The 13793-nt window shown below is 42.8% G+C and overlaps 2 protein-coding genes across 3 annotated transcripts; both read left to right on the plus strand.

The window, feature by feature from the left end:
- The first annotated feature begins 852 nt into the window (after positions 1-852).
- Positions 853-10492, plus strand: LOC122397864 (NF-kappa-B inhibitor cactus). The gene is made up of 3 exons (XM_043397321.1): positions 853-1928; positions 3965-4317; positions 8099-10492. Exons 1-3 carry the CDS (start codon positions 1468-1470, stop codon positions 8491-8493), a joined length of 1209 nt encoding a protein of 402 aa, XP_043253256.1. The 5' UTR covers positions 853-1467; the 3' UTR covers positions 8494-10492.
- A 267-nt stretch (positions 10493-10759) lies between these two features.
- LOC122397851 (stress-induced-phosphoprotein 1) lies at positions 10760-13733 on the plus strand. 2 transcript variants are annotated; one of them, XM_043397308.1, is made up of 4 exons: positions 10760-11074; positions 11492-11864; positions 12030-13038; positions 13113-13733. In XM_043397308.1, exons 1-4 carry the CDS (start codon positions 11066-11068, stop codon positions 13183-13185), a joined length of 1464 nt encoding a protein of 487 aa, XP_043253243.1. In that variant the 5' UTR covers positions 10760-11065; the 3' UTR covers positions 13186-13733. The 2 variants fall into 2 exon arrangements, with proteins under 2 accessions (XP_043253243.1, XP_043253235.1); XM_043397300.1 differs by having other exon boundaries at positions 10764-11074; positions 11492-13038; positions 13113-13723.
- Positions 13734-13793: the final 60 nt, after the last annotated feature.

A 13793-nucleotide genomic window follows, 5' to 3' on the forward strand; every position in this document is an offset into this window, starting at 1 on the left:
ACAAATACCTGCGAGGGAAATCCAACGATGCGAATACGACGAAGCTCTTGGGTAGGAGATGTTTCGTGTACGAAAAAATTCGTTCGGTTAAATGTTTAGATTTGCAATGGCTCAACGAACATTCTTGAAATTCCGTACTTCCGCAACGTAATTTTTTGATTCGTTGGAAACAATTTAAGAAATAGACGTTGATGACTTCATTTAATAGCACGGTCGTTTATTTATTTATACTGGATAATTATTTTAAATAAATCGATAGTTAATTTCAAACAACGCACATTTACGATCAAAAAATTATCAGAATTGTATCGGAAGAATTTTATGATAATCTTGCGGTATGTATAATTTAAACGGAGATTATTATATTCTTAGACATTGATATCTAGTAGGGCTACTTTTGGCGGTAATTTCTCATAACATTTGTGCGACCTTCGATGTGCCTCTTCTGTTTCTAGCGAATGTTTCGTAATCGTTACTAAAACTAGCAGATTTTCTTCAAATTTTCTCGATAACGAGCCTCGAGGAAATACGTTTCCTGGTCGAGACGATATTTCGAAATCTTTACTTTGTTTTGACCGTATTGTTCGTTAAAGTTCGCGATAATAATTATTCGGATGTTTGTTCGTGACCCACTGCGAGCAGTTATGGGAAATTTTTGCGGGCTTTCCGATCCGGCTTTCTTTTTTCTAAACTTGTTATCTAAAGAATACCAAGTTAAAATCGAGTACACAGTGTATACGTGCAGCAGCTGGCCCTGCCAGAGGACGATGGGTTTTCCCACCCCTACTCTGCCCCTTTCGGAGCACGCGCGTGCGTTCGATTGCCGCCAGAGGCACTGCTGTGCACTGTGATCATCGTGGAAGGTTATTCCGCGCGTCGCCGAACGCCACCCAGTCAGTTCGTTTTTAGACAGCGCGTTGGGTGGTGTATTCGACGATACGAGTCCACATCTGTTTTTTTTTCCCCCCCGTTGTCGAAAACCACAAACGGGTCTTGCTTCCGTAAACGTTCGGGCTTCCAACCTAACGCGACGCAGAAACGGTTCCCCGTTGAACGCGAGATCTCGTTGAACGGAGTGAATCGTCCCGACTAACCTGCGAACCAGTCGAAACGAGAATGCGACGACGACAACGAAGAAACGAACATACATAGAAGAAGCAAGCCACAGCTGTGTCGGACGTGGAACAACGATCGAACCGATTCGAGTTCGAGTAAACCGTAGCAGTGGCGTCGCTCGCGAACGAACGAAAGAGAGTTCAGTCGAACGTGTACCTTCGATTGGAGGATCGACGCGAACGAATATATCGTAAAGTTTTATCGATAATCTACGCGAAAGCGTCGCGGTGGGATTCATATAAAAGAGTAACAGTTCGTTGTCAGCGCGTGTGTTGTAATCGCGGCTAGTAATTCTCCTACGCGGAGCAGGGCTAGCCGATCCATTCCGATCGATCGAAATCGACATCGAAAATGTGGCATCCGTCGAGAATGACACCGACGGAGAGAAATGTTGCAGAGAGTAGCGAGGAGGAAAAGTGTCAGGAGCGACGCGACACGGGCCACGCAGATTCCGGTTTCCTGTCCAGCGGGAATCTTCAAGTCAGCTCCGAATTGTGCGATTCCGAATTATCGAATGCTGGGACAACCGCGCCCGTGGCACCGGAACCAATGAGGGCGGACAGCGGCGTGGATCTCGGGCTCAGCGAAAGCCTGAGCCAACTTACGTTGAAGCAAGTTACTTTGAACGCTCTTGCGAGCGGCAAGGTTCAGGTCGAACCCACCGTCGAGTTGACTCCCGTCAGCTCCGTAAAACTCGAACGTCAACACGAAACGTCGACGTTGCGACACTGCGAATCTCAACGATCGACCGAAAAACCGCTCAATGAGGAACCTTGGCAGCTGTACTACACACAGGACGACGACGGCGACACGTAAGTAGAAAATTGATGCACTTTCGTACGACCATGTGAATTTTTCAAACTGTTTCGCGAATACTGAAAAAAATTCGACAGTTACGGACGGTTAGGTTCCGTTTTCACGCGAGAGCGCTTGATAGCGAGCTTATTGTCAGTTACGAAAGAATGTCACGAGGAACGTTTTATGAGAATAATACAATAACTTGTCCGAGATAATGATACAATTAATCGATTAATCGATAATTCAACACGAATGTTCTCATTATAGAATGGTATTGTACTTCGATTATAATCAAACGTATTCGAATGTTTACGTTTAACGCCTGCTGGTCTAGATTAGTGTGCGATGTATACTCGATGATCACGCGATTCGTAAAATCGTAAACTCGGTCGTTAAATCGAAAAGTATACTTGCAGTATTAAAAAGATTCGCGGTTACCGTTATAATGTTTACCGATATTCGGAATAAAAAATAGTTTGACGTGTTTGGCCGATCTATCGATAATATGCAGTATCTGTTTAACGCTTTGACGGCGAATGACGTAGCGTATACTACGTCTTTTGATTTCCACAATTAGTGACCGTTGACGCCAAACTACGTCGAAAGTTGAGAAAAATGTTCTTGGAATTGACGTTGGTTGAAACAACCGTCCGTTAAAGCGTTAATTTTCTCGTACAGGTCGCTCTATTTATCATAGGCATAGCTTCCGCATTTATTACGATGCACGCGTAGATCTGTCGTCATTTTTCGCAAAATCTCGCGTATGACTAAGGTTGTTTACGGGAAAACGAATTGAGGGATTCACTTGATAGATGTAATTCAACGTGACCGACGCATGCGCGATACCGTTGCAACCTGTAGCCCGCGATGCTTTGAAGCGACATTAACGTTTCGAAGCGTATCGATCGAAACTAGGATAATAATAGCAAACCTACGAAGGGACGTAATTCTTTCTGACCACGAAATAATTACTTCATGATTTACGTCAAAACAAATATAACCGCCTTCCACGAATCGTTAAATACGTAGAAAATTTGCTATCGTCGTGAATGTACACCGGGTGTACGTCAAACTTACGTATTGCGCGAATAATAATTTCTTCCTTATTTACGAAGAAAGTTTCCTTGTTTTGACGTTTGTATTAACGTAAAGAATACTTACGCGGGACAATTTCCCAATAGCTAACGGATTGGAAGAGGAAACTGTTACGTTGTACGTTTTTATAAAGAGATTCAAGTCCGCGTGAAAAACACTTGCGAATCTCGTTCGAAACTTGAAATCTTGAGATCTAGGGCAATGGCTCGCGATCGTATCGTCGTCGCGTGAAACGATAATACGGGACAATGTTTCAAGATAAATACCATTATCGCGTACAATTGATGTTTTTTATGAGCGCATAGAAAACATGTTGATCGGAGCGAATATAGTCGCGCGTCATCGTGTGCATGCGAATCGCGCGGTAACGTACGTGTTTTACATTGCTAAGCGCGTTGACCGATTGAACTGTTGCAACGCGAGATTTATCACGGGCTCGGGATCCATTCGATCGCGACACGTGAGGATGAGACACGGATCGGGACGATCCATGACTCCCGGCGGAATCGCTTCCGGCGCGGAAGCGCGCGCGGCTTTTTCCACGGCGAAGAACCGTAGCAACTCGCGACGCCAGCGTGATCGGAGATTTATCGAAAAGCGCGTCCGTTCGTCGCTGACGAAACGTTGACCTTTGCACCGCGGAGGGGGAAAAAAAAAAAATAGATCGCACACGAAACAAGGAAAATAATTATATCAGCGTAAAAGTGACATTGAACTGTTAGTCGGTTAGTCCCCGGTTAGTCGGGGAAGATCTTTGCCAGACGCGAAAATTATGCGGTAAATAGTAACGATCATGTTGGTATATTTAACCCGTGCACGTTTTGCTTTTTTATTTTTATAATATTGTTAAAAAAAAAAATAGATGGAAGAATTCGTTAGGAAGTATGAAAGAGTACGTTGGTATTGGCTGTGCTGGAACGGTTGTTTCACTGTTTCCTTTTCGGTATTTTTTCAGGCAGCTGCACATAGCGATAGTGCAAGGTTTCCTGGAGGCTGCGTTCAGTTTAATAAGAATGGCACCGCATTTGTGCCTTCTGAACATCCTGAATGACGACGGTCAGTCCCCTCTGCATTTAGCCGTATTGACGCGACAGCCGAGGATAGTCAGACGGCTGGTCCTGGCAGGTGCAAATCCAGCGTTGAGGAACTTTCGTGGAAACACGGCCCTGCACCTTGCGTGCGCGACTGGCGATATTGCCTGCGCGAAGGCCCTTACCGATCCCTTGACGCCGCTCGAAAGGAACTACCTTCTGCCTGGAAAGAAAATACCTGCGCTGCCGCAGAATCTCGAGCAACGAAATTACGACGGTGAGCAATTTAATTTATGGATTCATTGTAACAGTGATTTATTCCTACCTGATCACCGTTTGTCACGAGTAAACAATAATTACAGAGGGAGTGAAAGAAAGATCACCAGACAGTATAAGTTTGTTTAAAAAGGAACGATCTGCTGCATAATTTAAAAAAAGGTGTTTTTCACCTTTGGTAGAAATAGTGTTAACACGTTCGCTGTCCATGCCTCGTATATGGGTCATACCGCTGTGCTGTTGGATACGCCGCTGAGAAACCGGACAGTGAACGCGTTGATACAATTATAATCTTCGAAATACGCCCCGTTTTCCCATTGAACTTTGTTGTAACTTGAACCATTTACGAGATAATTGGTGTGCTAAAACACGTCGACAAGCTGAACCATTTGTTGAGCATTTACCAAAGTTTTTAGCGTCGTAAATTGAACCTTGCGGCGCGGCATTGTGGAGCGAAACACGATAATACTTGGAGATGAGTAGCGCCATCGGCGAACAATGAAGAGGAACGGAATACTTAGAATCGAACAATCCCATCGGCGGGGACAATAAAGAGAATCCTAGATGGTTTCGTAAAAGAGGGAAGGAAGCGCGCGTGACGCGCCTGCAGCATCGTTCGCGGAGGACAGCGAAACGTCGGGAAATCCTAACAGCTTTTACCGCAACAAAGCAACAGTCATTGGGCATCGCAGGCGCGTTCGTTCGCACAGAACAATCCTGCAACCCGCGATTACGCGCGGTTTTCCCATGATTTCATCGTGGACCGAGAGTTATTCGTCGCAATACATTCGTACGGTTGGAAATTCCGCGAGCCGAAGCACGGTATTGCCAATTCGTTGCAACCGATAGACGTCGATTGTTCGACGAACGTGGTCGTTTTTTTCAGAAGAGTCATAAGCGTCTGTTTCCGTTTGGACCACGTTCAATACGTCGACTGCCACGTCACACGGATACATTCGCGACAGAACTTTCCATCGAGTTACTAAACAAACAAATTCCTAAGCTTAGATGTCGAGGAAAATATATGTTAGATGGGCCAAACAGTCGAAAAAGGTTTTTTCCCATGCAAAGTATGCAAACTGTGGTTCTAGATTAAACCACTTAACCAGTTACTAGAATCTTTTTATAACTTTTTAACTTGGCTAAGTACTTCGGTAGTTTATATACTGTATCTTATCTCTGAGGTAAATTACTGATTGTTAAGTAATAGCACATTCTACGGATTGTCTCGTGACTCAAATACGTTTTTTCTCTGCAACACCTTTTTGTATCTTCGAACATATTCCTGTAGCATCGTATCGAAATTCGAAAGTAATGATCAAAGAACGCAACGCGTTAATTGTAGTTGACGAAAGACGCGACGTGATTAATCTAATCGTTCAATTTGAATAATAAACTTAATTGCAGTAAAGGCGATTACCTGCTCGGATGGAATCGTCGCTTTAATACTGTTTTCCGAGTTGGTATCCGTAAAAACCCCGATATTAATGAACCTATCTCCGCGAGATTTGGTACACGTACAATGTAAACAAGTCTTTATCGCCGAAACTATAATCAACACGATATCTCGTATCATTTTTCCCCCTATTTGCAAAGAAGTTTAATTTTTTTCCTCAAAGCGTTATCGTTCTTAAAATTTTTGTTCGAAACCCAAAAATTCGAGCTGTTGAACTCCTCGAGGAAAGGTTTAGTCGCTCGATCGTAATTCGTCGATCTTTCTTTCTCCGTTCTGTTCGATCCTCGTGGTCTTTCCGCGTCGATCCCGTCCCGTCTGCGTTCAGAGTCTGGTAAACAACGAAGCGGGAAAAGTTCAGCCGGCGAACGTTAACTACTTTTTGAAGTTCTGGGATTCCCCCGTAACGTCATCCTCGTACTCCATTCTGAGCTTACAGCATGGAGGCCGTGCAGCTGGCGTAACGGCCGCTTTTGGACCATGACGGAACATTAAGTTCTTTCGCAAGAAACACCGTCTTTTTGACGGCAGAGTCGCTCGGAAATCCTCTCGTCGACGTTCGAACCGTGAACTTTCTCTCAACACCGAAGCGCGCATGCGATTGTGAAAACCGTATTAAACGAATACAAATGGTCAGGGAAGAATTGTATTTTTAAAACGGTTGGGTATAGATAAAAATATCACGAGGCAAAATAACGTAGTAAGCAACTCCGCGATGAAAGAACGTTTTCGACGCGACTTTCTGTGGGGGTCAAACTACGCGTTCGTATAACTCTATTACTAGAAAGCTTGCGTGCCCGATGTACCGATTACACGTGTCGCGTACGTACATACCCGTGACGTATACGGTCCGCGTATCGATTGGCGGGAAAACGTAAACACTCGCGTGTAATTTTATCGGATGCACTCGGTGTCCCGAAGTTAGAAAGGTGCTCGAATCAGTGTTTCGTGGACGAGATCAAAACAAACGGAAAACCATATAAACGTGGATGTGGTCACCGTATCGAGATTGCGTCAAACGTAAGATTTTCGCAAATATGAAAAATATCTGCGCGTCGAGGGGTGTTGGGAATGGATCAAAGGTGCAAGACGGGCGGGCGCGTCGGTGAAACCGTCGCTAGAGAATTTCGCGAGAGGCCGGATGGGGGGGGAGAATAAAACGAGAAGCAAAATACTCCGGTCGGGTCTCGGAATACGCGCGACGACGGAATTTTGGCGCGTCGTCTGTGCGTGCGTGCGTGCACGCGCGCGTTACATCACGCGGCGCGCGATGAGACAGAAGCCACGGAGCAGATGTTTTTGATATTTAAAAATACCTGCCGGACTATTTGCGTGTCGCTATATTCTCGACTCGATTCGACTCGGGAAACCCCACAATGGCGCGGAGACCGGTGGGCGCGCGACCGCTTTCAAACTCTTCGAACGTTTCTTAACCCTTTCCCGTCTTCGTATTTCATCATCGTTCGTAATTTAAAAAAATCTTACACCAACGAAATGCTCGTCGGATGTTTGGTATTTGACAAAGACAAATTTGCAAATGGAAATCGTTAGGAACAATGTCGTCAACCTCGTTGCAATTGCATATTGTCGGTGTATCCGGTTGGATCGCGCGGAAAATTCCAAGAAACGTAATGGTTTTTCTTCGCGGTTCCGACGCGTCGCGTTTTACGCGTCTCGGTAGACGGGAATAGAAACATAAATGTTTCAGTTCGCGTTAGATCGGTCGGAACCGCGTCTCTGAGAGGGCCCTAGCGCTACGAGATCGGTAATTAAATTCCGCCAATGTACATGCTGCTGTCGGTAACGAGGCAGCGTTAATTTTAGCTGTTACTTTGATCGGTACGAACCTAGTTTGGACCGCGGGACGCCAGCCAAGCCTCCGACGACAATGATTCACCGCGTCTTCCTAGTTCTATCTATATCACCTAGAAGCATGTGACTCGGTCGCATCATTCTGAACCCGACGTTTGCATCCCTGTTAAATTTGTTTGATCGAGAAATAGAAATCGAGTCTAAATCCGAGCACGTTACGGTGCGACCTTTCTTTCTAATTTCTCGAACGATGTAAACCATTAATGAATAGACAAATTGCATGGACCGATAGAAGCATTCGATACAATCTATTTTATTTATTTCGATCTAAAAAATTCGGTATATTTGGTTATTTGGATCTAAGCCCGATCTTCGTCGACCTTGAATTTTAGCAATCGTTATCCGCTAAAAAGTTACATCACACATCGCGTGTCCGTGATTATGAAACGAAGAGACTGAAAATTTTCTAAGTTAAAGACCAAAATTGTCCTAACGATGCGTGTTGTTTTTGTTTCAGGGGAGATGTGCCTTCACATAGCGGCCTCCTCGGGTCAGGTGGAGCTGGTGCGACTTCTGTTGCGTCTCGGAGCGGATCTCGAGGCCAGAGAGGCTTTGGCGGGAAAGACGGCCCTTCACCTCGCGGTGGAACGCGGCTGCCGATCGGTGGTCGCGTTTCTGCTGCAAGAATGCAGGCCTTGCCTCGACACGCAGACGTACGCGGGCATCACCGCCTATCAGATAGCTCTGTGCCTGGACGGTCAGCTCGCGAGGGAGTTGGTTAGACTCGGTGCGACGCCGGAACCGATACCCGACTCGGACTCCGACAGCAGCGACGAGGACGACAGCGCGGCGGAGAACTTCTTGCCCGCGATCGCGAGACTCAGGCAAAACGTGGTCGGTGTCCGGGTATAGGAGCATCGATCGATCTCAGAGCACACGCTTATCAATCATGTTTTCATCTCTTCTTTTTTTTTTTTGGTCGATCGACGTGCATGCGGATTACGTAACAGATCTGCGCACCGTCGATGATCACGTTGAAAACAATACGCGCGATGTACGAATCGCGTTTCGCGTATAGATAGAGAACAGAGAGATTCGAACTCCGTTCGAGTACAAGTATTTAGCGTGTCCGTATCGAGCATGTTACTCTCTTGAAACTGAACGGTCGATTTCTCGATACATATATATACATGAATATGTATATGTGCATAAATGTCGTCGTCGAGCGCATTTAGAAACGAAAGAGAACAGAGGACAATGTTGACGTTTGTACATGGAAACAAAATCAAAAGAGCAGTCGAGAGTCTCGGAAACGTGAACACGTGCCTCTGTGAGGAACAAGTACTTCGATAACGAGCGAAACGAGTACGAATGTTGTAACGTTATATTACGACTGCAAAAAAAAGAAAAAAAGAAGAATTTACGCTTAAGGAGACCGGAGGATCTCGTTATGTAAATAATACGCGAAGTATACCGATTTTCGTTCCGCGTTGTGTGAGAATGCTGTGTGACGCCCGTACGCTTCGAAGCGTCTTAAGATTGAAAGAGTATATATGTTGAAAAGATGAGGGAAAAAAAAGAAGTATATATATATTGTAATCGAACATTCGTTATTTGATCGTTCGTTTTAAGCTGTACATACGTATATTTATGTTAGTCGAATTTAAGAGACCGGAACAACACTTCTTCATAGGATTATTTATCGAGGAGCGTTAAAAACTGTTTGCTCGGGTACTACTTACGAATAGTACTTCAGTACTGTTTCCACATGTGAACGTTTATAAACTCCCACACGCCCCGCCCTTTTGTAAATAGTCATCGTTTCTTAGTGTAATAAATGTGTCGTTTGCGCGACATTAATAACAATATTAATAATAATAGAACGATAATATTAACGTTGTTACGTAACGTGTCTACGATTATTTTTTTAGTAATAAAAAGGCCTTGGATAATTGACCATGAATCACGGAGTTTCTGTTGTCGGTGAATGAATTTAAACGATTCGACGACCTTTTACAGCGCGCGGATGAACGAACGTTTGCGCTTTAATTGCGATTATCGAATAACGAACGCGAGAAATTCGCGAGGGAGACGACGAAGGAGAACCGAAACATCTTGCGTGGCTAATTTTGCGAGAGCCGACGTAAAAATGTGGAGCAAGGACCGGCCGTTGGTTATTTCGAGTTCAGCGACGTGTAATGGTCTAGGTATTCCAAGAAGCCCGCAGACTTATTCCTTTTCGGGGGAGTTTGGTCTGCGAAGCGTACAGGTTCCGGAATATATTTGGATCTTAGCAAAGAGGGGATGGTGTACCGATGGTTTAATATAGTTTCGCGTTCAAGTAGATGTGTTCGTTTATGGCCCCGCGGGAATTTATCGTATTTAACAAAGAATCGACGTTATTTATTTATTGCGAAACGTTATATTTCCATGATATATTGTCGCGGAATGTTGAAAGGAAAAGATTTGGGATTTTTATTTGGATGTGAAATTTTTTTTACTCGATACAGATTGCATGTCCTTCCAGACATATATATGTAAATGAAACTGGAAAACGTACGATTCTAGAGATAATATAGCGGTTATCGAACTGCTCGAGGACGAAGAAAAATATGCGACACGACGAACAACTGGGATTCCCCAGTCACTCCAGTTCGCCGATGGAAATACCAGGATTCGTGGCAACGAAAGTGCTGCCAGATCGAGCAACCTTGGGCGCAGCAAAGTCAGTCGCCAAAAAGCCATTCATATTCGAAATGCGCCTACGTTGGCGAATTTTATTTATATTGCCATTTTTCCACCCGGTAGATTTTAACTTCTGCAATTTATCGACTTGTACATAGAATGTTCATAACCTTACAGCTCTCTGTACGATTTAAACGCACCAATTAGAACGCTTGTTAATCAGAAATTTACAAAGTAACGTTGGTTGCAGCGTATCAGCAGAGAGAAAAAATTTTATCAGTCAGAATTTAAGTGTTATATATTTGTAAGATTAAAATGTACATTTAATTCCATTAAATCAATTATAAGATATATGGTTACATAAATGCATACGTATAGAGAAAAAACACAATATGTAGGTCGTAATTATAACACGCGATGTACCAACAATCGACACGTAGTGAACGGGTAACGATGTAATTACGAAACGAAGTAGTTAACTGGTCAAATGCAGAGTTGGTTAGATCGAGCGTGAAGCTAGGCTGCAATTATTTGCATCCTGCGTAGAAAGACAGAAAAAGGGTGCGTTCTCGAAGGTGCTAGAAAACTGTGGGTCATAATCGCGGGAAGGCACATTGCATATCTACTAGTTTCGGAATAATCGAGGAGAGGCGCTAGTTGTCCATTTCTGGAGCTTTCTGAAAATCTGCGCCGGCTCAACGACGGAACATTCGCACGAGTCATCGCGTATATTTGCAAGCATAAAAGAACGAGTCACAGAAAATAGGACGGAAATATCACTGCTCACAGATCAAGCGTTATGGATCAGGTAAACATTCTAACAAAGTCGATCGTAGTAAAGGATCTCTTAGGCTCGAGGAATTGTAGTTTTAGTAAGCACTGTATCTGTCCACGATTTCGTTAATTGAACACGCTTTCGTCGACAAAAAAATTGTTGTGCTCTTCCCTGCTCCCTAATCTGCGATATTTTTCTCGTACGTTCCGTTGGGTCGTTTCGCGGACACGGCCAACTCCTGTATTTTAAATTGGAGGTTTGCGTTTTAAGATTTCCATTGTTCGTGCGTAAACTTGAAAATTCTTACCATCATCTTTCTTTTCGTACGCAACCTTCCGTTTAAATTTATCGTTAACGTTATGCGTTCTTCTAGAAAGAAACGATCCAAATGTCTTGAAATTATTTTGCTTGTTAGTTTCAAGCTGAATAATTCGGAAAATTCGTTTACAGGTATTAGAGTTAAAAGAAAAAGGTAATTCTGCTTTACAAGGAGGAAGATTTGACGAGGCTATCAAATATTATACGGAGGCAATTGCATTAGATGGAAACAATCATGTCCTTTATAGTAACAGATCAGCGGCATATGCCAATGCAGGAAACTATGCACAGGCATTAGAAGATGCAGAGATGACTGTAAAATTGAAACAAGATTGGGGAAAAGGTTATTCGCGCAAAGGAAGCGCGCTTGCTTACTTGGGTAGATTAGATGCATCTCTAAAAGCATACGAAACTGGTCTACAGTTCGATCCCGACAATGCTCAGCTTAAAAGTGGCCTGGCTGAAGTCAAGGCTCAGAAACAAGCAGCAGCTATGAATCCTTTCAGTAGACCGGATCTCTTTGTCAAACTTGCTAATGACCCTAGAACCAAGGGTTACCTACAGGATCCAGAGTATTTGAAACTATTGCAGGAGCTACGGCAGAAGCCACATCTGCTCCCTATGAACTTTAACGATAACAGAGTAATGACAACTCTTAGCGTATTACTAGGTGTGGGCATGGACATGTATGAATCGATGGACACAGATTCGCCTCAACCACCAGAACCTCCAAAACCTAAACAAGAACCACCTAAACCTCAGAAAAAAGAAGAGGATAATCTTCCACCCGAAAAGAAAGAGGCACTAAACGAAAAACAATTGGGCAATGATAACTACAAAAAGAAGAACTTTGCGGAAGCACTTAGACATTATAACAAGGCAGTAGAATTAGATCCTACAGAAATTATTTACTTATTAAATATAGCAGCAGTAAATTTTGAACAAAAAGAGTACGAAAAATGTATTGCTCAGTGTGAAAAAGCCATTGAAGTTGGAAGAGAGAATCGAGCTGATTTTAAATTAATAGCAAAAGCATTTACTAGAATTGGTCATGCGTATAAAAAGATGGAGGATTGGAAACAAGCGAAGGTGTATTATGAAAAGTCTATGTCCGAGCATAGAACGCCAGAAATAAAAACTCTTCTCTCTGATATTGATAAAATCATTAAGGAGGGGGAGAGAAAAGCGTATATCGATCCGGTAAAAGCGGAAGAAGAAAAGGAGATTGGGAATCAAAAGTATAAAGACGGAGATTATCCAGCAGCGATAAAGCATTATACAGAAGCCATTAAGAGAAATCCCGACGATCCGAAATACTATAGCAACAGAGCTGCTTGTTACACCAAATTAGCAGCATTTGACCTTGGATTGAAAGATTGCGAGAAGTGCGTTGAAATTGATCCAAAGTTCATCAAAGGTTGGATAAGGAAAGGAAAGATATTGCAAGGTATGCAACAGCAAGGAAAAGCGCTCACTGTTTATCAGAAAGCATTGGAATTAGATCCCTCGAATAGCGAAGCATTAGAGGGATATCGATCGTGTGCCGTTTCCGTCAGTTCGAATCCCGAGGAAGTAAGAAAAAGAGCAATGGAAGATCCAGAAGTTCAAAGTATACTACGCGATCCTGCTATGAGACTTATCTTAGAGCAAATGCAGAGTGATCCTAGAGCTTTACAAGAGTAAGGAATTCTAATTATTGTATGATATGGAAAACATCATTCTTTTACTAAAATGTAAATTTTTCTATTTACAGTCACTTAAAGAATCCGGACATAGCGGCAAAGTTGCAAAAACTGTTGGAGTCAGGCCTCATAGCTATTCATTGAAGACAAAAATATCTGTACTTGTGCATAGCTCCATGCATGACATTACATTGTCACCAAGTTCCTTTGGTATTGAGGAAATCATGCTGTTCGTTCTATTTTTATGTATTAGAAGTACGTTATTTAACCATACAGGCTGCTTAATGGCATATTCATTGTACATCTACGTTCAGAACAGCCTTTTGTCTAAGTTTCGTTATATATACATGTTATTTTCGGGCGAATGCAGTGGCCTTCTTGGTCATAGACCACTTTTTGCATTGTAAATCATATTATAGTAAATGTTTTAATATGTCTTGCAGAGTATAACTCTGTGGGGAAAAACTTATTACATAATTACAAGCTTTTACATAACTTTTGCATAAAATAATATTTCCAACTGTAAATCAGTATATCATAAATAACATAAATATCAATTATGCGATAGTATCTTAAATTTGTTATGCGGTCTAGATTAAACGAAATTATTATCTTAAACCCGATTCTCCTCGATAAATCAATTTCTGTGCACTATAGAAATATGTATCTAAGTTTTACTTTTTAAGCGATATCATTTTGATTTACAGTACTGATATTGTAGCAATAGGGAAAATAACTATAGCAATAATTAC

This window comes from Colletes gigas, unplaced genomic scaffold (genome assembly GCF_013123115.1).
Source record: "Colletes gigas isolate AHSC1104 unplaced genomic scaffold, ASM1312311v1 Colletes_gigas_Sc00001, whole genome shotgun sequence".
NCBI lineage: Eukaryota > Metazoa > Arthropoda > Insecta > Hymenoptera > Colletidae > Colletes > Colletes gigas.